Raw genomic sequence first — 12192 nt, forward strand, 5'->3', positions numbered from 1 at the left:
TATCCAAGTTGCCCATCCCTGTCTACTCTTGTGTGTGGAGGGAGTGGGAATGATTCTTGCTGTAAGGATTTGTTCCCTCTTTTGTGCTACTGCATCCATAGGTGTAGGTCAAGTTCATCAAATTGTATAAGATTACTTTTTTCCCTCTTCTTTCTTAATCATTAACTCTTAATGCACTGATTCTAACACAACAACGAGGTTAGTTTTACCATGTATTTGTGTACTTTCTATGTAGGCTTCCCTACAGGACACTATCCTTACTCTCCTTACACTGTCTTTCTTTTTGCTTCGGTAGTTGATGGACAGTGGCAGGAATGGAGTTCCTGGAGCCAATGCTCTGTGACATGCTCCAACGGAACCCAGCAGAGAAGCAGGCAGTGCACTGCAGCTGCTCACGGGGGTTCCGAATGCAGAGGGCCATGGGCAGAAAGCAGAGAGTGCTACAACCCTGAATGTACAGGTAAGGTCTCATTGTTACATGCCTGCCATTTATAAAACACAACAGAACCATACCAGAATGGCATGGAATAGTCAAAAGGTGTCTATTTATTTCAAATAGATGAAACCAATTATAGCAGAACTTATTGCACTGTGAATCCTGTTAATAAAATAAAAAATCCTAAAACAAAATGATTTTGTTATGAGGGAAAGGAGACTATGAGATTAAATACTCATAAAATTGATGAAATTTCGTTAGAAACTTTCACTTTTTACAAATAAGGTCCAATGTCCCTTAGAAGAGTCTGACAAACATGTAGACTTCTGTAAATAACAATGCTTTACATATGACTGGAAAGTAAAATACTTGAATGAAATCTGTTTATGTTGATTAATAGACAACAAAAATACAAAAGTTGAAATATTTTCAAGCTCTATGGCATCTTCTATCTGTCAGTGTGTTATACTGTGGTGGCTTATGTGTTGCTGTGATGTTAAAATCTATGCCACTGGTATTATTAACACAAACAGGGTCAACACCCATTACGGCCACATTTCATTTTCAATACAGCTTTCAAACTAAAATTCAGAAGAAGGAGAGGTGAACTATTTATGTATCGTCAACCACTAAAAACCTTGAATAGCAGCTGAGCATTGTCAAATGTAGTGCTGGAAGATGAAAACATGAATAGAGACAGTCATAGTCTAATATAGAACCAGAAGATGTATACCTCAGATTGAAAGATCCCCTAAATGTGACTAGGGAAGAGCTACCTCCTCAAAGTAGAATTGACCATAATGATGTGAATGGAGCAAAGCTTTCAAGACCTTTATTTGTTGAAGGGACACAACTCAAAATGAGGAGAAGCAGCTGTAAACATCATTAAAACTCAGAACATGAAATGCACGAAGTATGAAACTAGGAAAATTGAAAGTTGTTAGAAATTAAATGGAACACGTAGGATCAACATTCTATGCATTGGTGAGATGAAATGGATTGGTTTTAACCATTTTGACCCTAAAAATTTTATGGTTTACTATTCCAGGAAAATCACTTAAAGAGGAATGGCATCCCATTCATTGTTGCAATGAATATTACAAAATCTATCTTGAAGTACAATGCTGTCTGTAATAGGATAACATCCATATACATACAAGGAAGACCAGTTTGTAGTACTAATATTCACACTGATGCACCAAACAATAAAGTTGTTGCTGTTGTTAAGGGCTGTTGAGTCGGTTCCAACTCGTAGTGACCTTGTACAGGATTTCTGAGAAGCACTGGTGGGTTTGAACTATTGACCTTGTGGTTCACAGTCCAGTGGTGATCCTACAGCACCACACCAGGAGTCTTCTAAAGCTAGTGATGAATAGAGTGAAAAATTCTACAAAGTTTTTCAGTTTGAAATTGTTCAAATATGCAATCAAGATGCATTGATAATTATTGGTGATTTGAATGTGAAAATTAGAAACAGAAAGGTAAAGTTAGTAGTTGGAAAATATGGCTTTAGTGATAGAAATTCTGCTGGTATAGATGTTATAGACAATTTAGTGACACAAACTTTGCTGGCATGATAGAATTTTGGAAGACCAATGACTTCATTGCAAATAACTTTTTTAAACATCATAAAAAGCAATTATACACATGGCCCACACCAGATGGCATACACAGGAATAAAATTGACTGTCATTATGAGAAAAGATGGTGGAGAGACTCAATAACATCAGCCAAAACAAGGACAGGGGCAGACTGTGGAACAGATCATTAATTGTTAGTATGCAAGTTCAGGCTGAAGCTGAAGAAAATTAAGATATGTCCATGAGACTCAAAATATGACATTGAATATATTCCACCTGAATTTAGAGACCATGTCAAGAACAGGTTTGATTGAGGCATTAGACACTAATGATCAAAAATCATAAGAGTTGTGGGATAACAATAAGAACATCATAAAGGAAGAAAGCAATTAGTCACTAAAAAACAAAACAAAACAAAAAAACAGGAAAGAAATGAAAGACAGAAATGAATGTCAGAAGAGACTCTGAAACAGGCTGTGACTTACAGAGAAGTTAAAGAAAATAGAAGAAACAAAGAAGTCAAAGAGCTGAGATAAATTTTCAAAGGGGAGCTCAAAAATGCAAAGTCAAGTATTATAATGAAATGTGCAAAGATCTAGTGTTAGAAAACCAAACAACAAGATCATACTCAGCATTTTTCAAGCCGAAAGAGCTGAAGAAAACATTCAAGCCCCCATTTGTAATATTGAAGGATTTTGTGGGCAAGATACTGAATGATGCAGAAAGCATAAAAAGAAGATGGAAGGAATATACAGTCACTGTACCTCCCCCCCAAAATAAATAAATGGTGGATGTTCCATCATTTCAAGAGACAGCGTATGATCAAGAATGAATGACGCTGATGGAGGAAGGCCAAAGTGCACTGAAGGCATTGGTGTAAAACAAGGCTCCAAGAATAGACAGACTACAAACTGAAATATTTCATCAAATTGATACAGCACTGGAGGTCCTCACTCATTTATACCAATAAATTTGGAAGCCAATTGCCTGGCTAACTGATTGGATGAGATCCATATTTGTGCCCATTCCAAAAACAGGTGAATCAATGAAATATGGAAATCATCAAATAATATCGTGACTCTCACTTGCAAGTAAAATTTTGCTGCAGATAATTTAAAAATGGTTGCAACAGTACATCAGTGTAGAATTGCCAGAATTTCAAGCCAAAATCAGAAGAGGAACTATAACTAGAGATAATTGCTGACATCAGGTAGCTGTAGGCTGAAAGCAGAGAATATCAGAAAGATGTTTACTTATGCTTATTGACTAGCGAGAGAAGCCCTGGTGTGATGCTGTGAGATAAAGCACTGGACTGCAAAGTCTTTTTAAAGAAGGTCAATGGTTCAAACTTACCAGTTTCTTTTTGGAAACCCTATACAGGGTCGCTGTGAGTCGGAATCTGCTATGCGGCACTTTACAGCAACAACATTGACTAGCAAAGGCTTTCGACTGTGTGCATCATGAAAAACTATGAATAACATTCTGAAGAATGTGTATTCCAGAACACTTGATTGTGCTCACCAGAAGCCTATACATAGACCAAAAGGCAGTTGTTAGAACAAGTGGATACTGAATGGTTTAAGATTAGGAAAGATGTTCACAGGGTTGTACCCTTTCACCATACTTATTCCATCTCTAGTAAGCAAATAATCAGAGAAGCTGGATTATATGAAGAAGAATGTGGCATCAGGATTGGAGGAAGACTCATAAGCAACCTAAGATATGCAGATGATACAACCTTGCGTGCTGGAAGTGAAGAGGAGTTGAAATACTTACTGATGAAGATCAAAGACTACAGCTTTCAGTATGGCTTGCACATCAGTGTAAAGAAAACAAAAATCCTCACCATTGGAGCAATAAATGACATCATGATAAATGGAGAAAATATTGAAGTTGTCAAAGACTTCCTTTTGCTTGAATCCATAACTGACATTCATGGAAGCAGCAGTCCAGAAATCAAATGATATATTCATTAAGCAGATCTGCTGCAAAAGACCTCTTTACAAGCATCAAAGGGTTAAAGAGCAAGATATTAGTTTAAGGACTAAGGCATGCCTGACCAAAGCCATGATATCTAATGCATCACACTGCAAAGTCATTTTAACTGTAAGGTCAGCAGTTCAAGCTCACCAGCTGCTCTGTGGATACGACTTATGGGTCACAATTGACTCAACAGCACTTAACAACAATGCATAAAGCAAAGAATAAAGAAGACCTTAGAAGAATTGATACATTTGAATTATGGTGTTGAAGAGGAGTATTAAAAGTACTATAACATAGACTGCCAGAGGAACAAACAAATCTGTCTTGGAAAAAATACAGTCAGACTGTTTCTTTGAAGCTAAGATGGTGAGACTCTATCACTTATATTTTGGACACATTATCAAGAAGGACCATTCCTTGGAAAAGGACATCATGGTTGGCATAGTGGAAGATCAAGAAAAAAGAGGACGATACCCAATGAGAGGAATTGACACAGTGGCAGCAGTAATGAACTAAAAATTGTTGTGAAAATAAAAAAAAATTCTGTTTTATTGTGCATAGTAGAGTCACTATGAATTTGAACCAACTCAACAGCATGTAACAACAATAGTAACAATATTTCATCTTCCATTGACACATTTAAGTCCATTTCTGTGACCACGTATTTTGAGTGTATTCCAACCTGGTGGCTCATCTTCTTGAAGTATATCTGAGAATATTCTGTTATGAACCATGACAATTTTTTTACTGGCTAATTTTCAGAAGTAGATTTCTAGGCATTTCTTCTTAGTTTGCCTTGATCTGGGAACTCTGCTGAAACCTGTCCACCATGAATGTCCTTGCCAGTATTTGAAGAGTTGGTAGTGGCAGAGATTTCAACATCACAGCATGCCAGAAAAAAATGACAGATGAATGTTGGCATGTCTATTAAACATGGTGTTGATGTTGTTAAGTACTGTCGAGTCAGTTCTGACTTATAGTGACTCCATCCATATAGGGTTTCCGAGGAGCGGATGGTGAGTTTGAACCACCATGTTGATTAGTAGCCCATTGCTTATCCTAAAAATTGAAGACACAGTCTTGTTCTCAGAGTTAAAATTTTCTGAAACAGTGTGTAATAGACTCTGACACATTTCTTTCAGCCAATGGTCAGTGGAATCAGTGGGGTCACTGGAGTGGATGTTCCAAGTCCTGTGATGGTGGCTGGGAAAGGCGAATAAGGACTTGCCAGGGTGCAGCAATAACAGGGCAGCAATGTGAAGGAACAGGCGAAGAAGTGAGACGATGCAGTGAACAGCGATGCCCTGGTAAGAACCAGTCAAAATTATCCCTAAGCAAATGTTTTGTGACCTGGAAAAAGTAAAAGAATGAAAAATGTCATCATGGGATAAGGAAAGCACTTCCTCAATTGAACCATTGCTAATAATGAGTGGCAATTTAGGTGTTTCTACAATGTATGGAGGAGTCTTGGTGTGGCTCTGTTAGATAAACAGACTGCTAACTGCATGTTTGATGGTTCAAGCCCATCAGCTACTCCCATCAGCACCACTCCTTGGTAGTGGTGGTGGTGGTGATTATGTGCTGTGGAGTCAGTTCTGACTCATAGCGTCCCTGTATAGGGTTTCCAAAGCTATGGAAATATTCTCAAGAGTAGAAAGCATCATCTTTCTCCCTCGCAGTGATAGGGAGATTCAAACTGCTGACCTTGAAGTTAGCAGGCAACTCTTAACCCACTAAACTACCACGCACAGCTCCTTTGGAAACGCTATATAGAGTTGGAACCAACTCAATGGCACTTAACAACAACATAATGTATGGGGCATCCTTTTTACTTGTAGGATAGGATATTTCTGTTGTAGGTTTTTAAATTGCTTGTTAAGAAATGACATTGAAAGAATGGATAATACAGATGTAGTTATACCAAACAGCAAGAGGGACAAACATGGTATAATTTGGTAAGGAATAAAATATTTTTATGAATTATTGTTTTTTACTAGCAGCATTCTAAGAGTTGCTTTAGATACTATATACTACATACATTATGGCATGAGTACTAAATCATAGCTTAGTGAGAAAATAAGGAGATGACGTTGAAATTGAGACTATGTAATCTTACTTTAAAATATGTCTTTGACCATCTGTGATTATTCATTATTAGCTCAGTTTCTACTGTAAACAGGAAATTCCTCTGAGGAATACTTTGGAAAATCAAACTATAAGGTCTTAATTAGTAATGGGAGAAGGAAGTGATGCTGTACTAGAAGATGTTACACACAGGCATAGAAAAAAATGAGGGATCAGATTATAGATCATATCATTTAAAAGATAATTCCCAACACTCTTCTTAATCATGTATACCAATACCACATGTGTACCAGAGTAGAATTGGGTTTCCAATGATTGATTTAAAAAAATAGATTACCAGGCCTTTCTTCTGGAGGCATTTCTGGGTGGACTTGAACCTCCAAACTTTTCAGTTACATACAGCTCCAATCCTGTGTACATTCCCCGAAATATTATTAAGGGCGTTTTGGAAGAAGTACAGCCAGAGTAATCTTTGGAGGCAAAGATGGCCAGAATTCATCTCTCACACTTCAGACATATTGTCAGGAGGGACTAGTCGCTGGAGAAGAATATCATGTTTGGTAAGGTGGAGGGTCAGAGATGGATTGGCCAAGCGTGGCTACAGTAGTGAGGTTGGCCCAGGATTGGGCAGTGTTTTGTTCTGCTGTGCATAAGGTCGCTATGGGTCGGTACTGACTCGATGACACCTAAAAACCACAACAACAGATAAGTGAAGATCAGGATTTTAGAATAATATGATATGCAAAATGGCATACACATTGTAGAAAAAGTGAAATTTAAAAATTTATAGCTGGATATATACAGGAAAGTGCTGAATTCAGAGAATTTAAAGAACAATATGGCAGTTTGTTGCATTCTAGTGGATTTTTTGTTACAGTGATGCTAGAAGCTTTGCCACTGGTGTTGCAAATACCAGTAGTGTTACCCACAGTGGACAGGTTTCAGCTGAGCTTTCACACTACGACAGCCTAAGAAGGAAGAGATGGTGCACTTCTAAAAATAATTAACCACTGAAAACTCGATGAATATCAGCAGAACATTGTCTGATATAGTGCCGGAGGATGATCCTCTCAGGTTGGAAGGTGCTCAAAATTAGACATGTTGTGAGAATGGTACAGGACTGTGGCCAGTGTTTCGATCTGTTGAGTCAGAACCAACTCCACTGCACTTAACAACAACAAAAATCAAGTTTGAAACCTGTCTGTTCTATAACTCTGTGAACAAGTAGCTCATCTCTCTGGCTACTGATTCCTTATGGAGAGGAGCTAACTGGAATATCTGAAATTCCTTTTCAGTTCAGAAATCTATGAAATTTTGTCTTTGACAAAACAACTTCAATCTGGAAAAACAAACAAACAAGCAAGGAATTCTAAGAGTCACCAAGGAATCCAGACTTTCCATTTCTCCATAGTTAGAATTCAAAGATTTCTCACACTTCAGTACTAAGAACATCAATAGGATCTGGACTAGTTTAAGGTTTTATTTTTTTGTTTTTAGAGCTTAGAAGACATCTAAAACTCGTTTTTAGTTTTAATTCTTAATATCACGTGAATTCAGAATCATATTACACAGCCAGTATTCAGGATTTTGGACTACTGGTGTGGTGCTGTAGGATAATGCACCGGGCCTCAATGTTGGTTTGAACCACAAGGTCAGAGGTTCAAACCCACCAGCCGCTCCTTGGAAACCTTATACAGGGTCATTATGAATCAGAACCAACTCGTGCATGCTTTGTTAAATAGGACACATATACAGATTGTGTTTGTTGGTAAGTGCTGACCCATAGCAAATAACCTTGTAGGGTTCCGAGGAGTGGATGGTAGGTTTCGACTGCCGACATTGTAGTTAGCAGTCCAGTACTTATCCTACACTGCCACACCAGGATTTCCTCCTGTGCTGCATGATAATTCAGAAGCACTAAACAAAAATCTGTATTTTGCCCAGGGAAAAATTTCTTTACAATTAGTTGTGATTAAATAAAACCCTTTTAATATCTTAAATTATCTAAACCACTGTGAGCATACCAAGATTCTTAACTGGTCTTGTAAAACTGTTTTTTTATCTGCATATACAGAGGAAAAATGGTGCTCAGAAATCAAATTTACAAAGATTGCCACCTGCTGTTTGGAAAATATTTTGCAAACTATGAGAAAAATACGTCTTACTCATTAGGCTTATTTACTGGTTTTTGTGATTTTTTTTGTGACTAAACTATAAAATCATCAGCTAAAGCAAACAATATTAATAGTTGTGTTTATATTATACTACATATTTTCCAGTAATAACTGGAACATTTCCATTTTATTCTTTTCAGTAATATAATTTGAAAAGAATCTTAAACCACTTATAAATCTGAAAATAGTTTCATAATTAAAATGAAATTCTTGAATCAGAAAATTAGCATTGATACAGAAGGAGAAAAATATGCATATTTAGCAATACCCTGAATATATCCTAATTTGTTACATGAAGAAGATTGTATTTTCTATCAACAATTTATTGACTATTAACTTAAGAGGGCAGTGGCTCTGTGTACTAAGTACTGGATTGTGAACCACAAGGTCTGTGGTTCAAGCCCACAATCTGTTCTTTGGGAGAAAGACGAGGCTTTCTGCTCTTGCAGAAATGTAGGGTCACTATGAGTTGGAATCAGTTGCTGGCACTTAACAAGAAAAATTAATTTGAAATATGCCTTTGTATAGATTTTTTTAGCCAAATAGAAGTGGATTTTCTTTTACATTTATCCTTTAGCTTTTCAATGTTCAGTCATGTTATTCTCAAAGTATCTGGCCAGAAAAGCAGGATTTGTAAGTAACTCAATTTTTCATATGGACTTGACTTGGGTAATGAAATTGAAACTCTGCTCAATTACTTTGCCATGGTCAATATGCATTACCTTTTAATGTTGAATCTAGTGTTCCTAATATCAGACATTATTTTACTCCAGCTTCCACACTGACAATATTAATAAAAACTTACAAATTACATAACTATTACTAAGACTTTTTTTCTCTTTTTAAAATAACAAAGCTTTAACAAATGTTTCTTGAAAAATTGTATGTTTTTCCTACTATTATTTTTAGTATTGTTCATTCTTAATGTTTTTTCAGATTGCTTGGAACAGATAGTGTTTATTTTTATGCTTCACTTAATTTGAATGCAAAACAAATTAATCAAATTTGCCAGGAGACCCTCTGTTGTCAGGAAGGAGAAATATACATGCATCTTTGTCTGAATAATTTATAAAAATAAAGATTAATCATCTAGGTTTAATCAAAAGTTGTTCTTATGGCTACTACAAGTGAAAATAAAGAACATTTTCTCATTGAGATTAGGATATTTCTTTACTGGCTAATACATAAAATAAGAGGATGAAAAAATGGTTCATTGACCAAAAATAAGATGGTACTTTGGTCTTCATAAGAGAAGATAGTTGGAAGGATAAAAAATTGTATGATTTGAAAGTAAAGCATTGGACGGCTAACTACAAGGTTGGCAGTTTAAACCAACCAGTTGTACCTTGAAAACCCTATACAGGGTTGCTATGAGTCAGAACCGGCTCCACGGCACTTAACAACAACATTAAGTTATTTGGATCAGAAAAATATTTTTCAGAAAGTAGATGTTATTGGTGAATTAGTTTAAATTATCATCCAGACTTCATGGAGACATTTTTGCTGTTTTGTCAGATGCAAAACCAATCCTGTTGACAAACAGTGAACCTGCAGGATGTACTAGAACTTCCCCTGTGGTTTCCAAGGCTATATCTGTACAGAAGCAGTCTACCACCTATGGAGCGGCTGGTGTTTTTGATCCACCAACCTTTGGTTAGCAGCTGAGTGCATCACTACTGTGACACCAAGGCTCCTTTGTTTTCAGGGGAAAGCCTCCCTTAGAGAAGTGACTCTCTAGTCAATTATAGCTAAATTGAAACCTACTGTGTTTAGGGTAGATGCTAAAATAATTTATAAATAAAATATTTTTCTAAGCGATATAGCTGCCTTATCGGCAAATGGTGAGTGAAGACTTCATTCAGGTTGAATATTCTGAGAAAAACTTGTGAAATTATATAGCCAAGTCAGAGCTATACATACTTAAATGTAGCTTTTGGTGTAATAATTAACTCTAAATATTCATACAAGAGGAACGGAGCAGTAGCATTTTTCATCCCAAACTTCTTTTTTTTCAACATTGAACTACATTTTGCAATATTTATAATATAGAGATTGTGAAAGTCTTCCTTAGGAGAAATGCCATTCTAGGAAGTTGAGTGTTTCTTAACTCTGCAACGTTACTTTCCAACAGGATCATGTCTTTTTGGGAGTCCAAGAGATTCTCAGTTGGTTTCTGAGTAATTTAACACAGCTTCAGTAGGAAAAAAACCCTACAAAGCCTGCTTTTTTTCATTTTTGCTTCTCATTGTCCGGAGAAGTGCTCCTCAAACTATAGCATACATAAAAATCTCTGGGAGAATTTAAATGTCAAGTTCCTAAGCTAGACCCTCAGAGCTTCTGATTCAACGTGGTCTAAGAATCTGCATTTCTAACCAACTCCAGAGATATTGGCAATGCTGATCTATAGAACACACTTTGAGTTTCATTGGCCAATAGTAAAACAAAAGGAGCCCTGGTTGTGCTGTAAGATAAGCACTGAACTGCTAACCACAAAGTCAGTAGTTCAAACCGACCAGTGGCTCCCATAGGAGCAAGATGAAGCATTCTACTTCCGGAAAAATGTATAGCCTCAGAACTCTTATCTAGGGTCACTATCAATCAGAATCAAATAGATGGCAGAATCAAATAGATGGGTTTGGTTTTATTTTTTGGTACAGTAAAACAAATAAGGTATTAAAATTAACAAAGAAGTAGAAACCAGTCCTTCACCTTAGATCTTTAATGAAAATTGAGATCTCGCCTCAAGAATGCAAACATTTTTTTTATTGATACTTCTTCATAAGTAGGAGCCATGGGGTGCTGCTATAGGGTAAGCATTGAACTGCTAACACCAAGGTTGGCAGTTTAAACCCACCAACCACTCCACGGGAGAAAGATGAGGCTTTCTTTTCCCATAAAGATTTACAGCCTCAAAGACCCAATATAGGGTCGCAATGTGTCTGAACCAACTCAATGGCAATGGGTTTAGCTTGGTTTTTGGTTTCTTTGTAAATAGTGAAGAATTGCTTTAGAAAATGATTGATAATGAAAATATCTAACTTAAACCAAATCCATTGCCATTGAGTCAATTCCTAATCATAGCAACCCTGTAGACCAGAGTAGAACTGCTCCATAGAGTGTCCAAGGCTGCAACGAGATCTTTATGGAACTAGATGGTCATAACTGTCTTCTGTGGAGTAGCTGGTACATTCAGCTTACAGACATTCTGGTTAGCAGCCAAGCACTTTAACCACTGTGTCACCAGAGCCCCATAATGAAAATACATTCTATTTTCCTCTCTAGCCAACCCATGTTTTAACCAAAATAAGATCTCTTACAGCAGTCACTCAAAGACATAGTATTTTAACTAGTTGTGGTAGGCAAGGAGTGATAGTTTGCTCATTACTCAATTCTCAGTTTTCCAATTCCTGTTCTCAGAGTTAAGGAATGACTAGAGTTGAAAGAATAAAGATGTCTCATGACAGAGCTAAGATTAGTTGCTTTTCCTGGGCATTGATTCAGCTTCTCGGGTTCTCATTTTTCCTGCTTCATGGAATAAAAGAGAAAAAAGCTTGGTTATTATTTGAACACATTTCAGGACACAGATCTTCTTCTTAACAACAGTCTTCTTAAGCTGGAGTACGTTTTTACTGCTCCATATCCTCCAAGACTATTAGTTACTATATACATATAGAGGCAAATAATATTTGGTGATAGGGCAAGGCGGTGACTCAAGAGGATGGTGGTGTCTTTTTTCACATTGATTTAAAGCCTCAGAAACCCTACACAGGATCGCTATGAGTTGGAATTGACTCCAAGGCACATAACAACAAGAACACCATTTTTCTAGAGGAATAGTGAATTACTCTGTATAGATACAAATATTTTGTCATTGTTAGTGACAATTTTAATAATTTACACTCTTCTTCTAAATTATGTGGGCCACTCAATTTTA

The 12192-nt window shown here is 36.7% G+C and overlaps 1 protein-coding gene across 1 annotated transcript in view; it reads left to right on the top strand.

The window, feature by feature from the left end:
• BAI3 (brain-specific angiogenesis inhibitor 3) overlaps positions 1–12192 on the top strand; it is a 1099520-nt gene that overhangs the window by 451714 nt on the left and 635614 nt on the right. The window contains exons 6-7 of the mRNA XM_006835746.1: positions 296–460; positions 5142–5306. Of these exons, the coding sequence (XP_006835809.1) occupies positions 296–460; positions 5142–5306 (330 nt within the window). The remainder of the gene's footprint in view (positions 1–295; positions 461–5141; positions 5307–12192) is intronic.

This window comes from Chrysochloris asiatica, unplaced genomic scaffold (genome assembly GCF_000296735.1).
Source record: "Chrysochloris asiatica unplaced genomic scaffold, ChrAsi1.0 scaffold00019, whole genome shotgun sequence".
Taxonomy (NCBI): Eukaryota; Metazoa; Chordata; class Mammalia; order Afrosoricida; family Chrysochloridae; genus Chrysochloris; species Chrysochloris asiatica.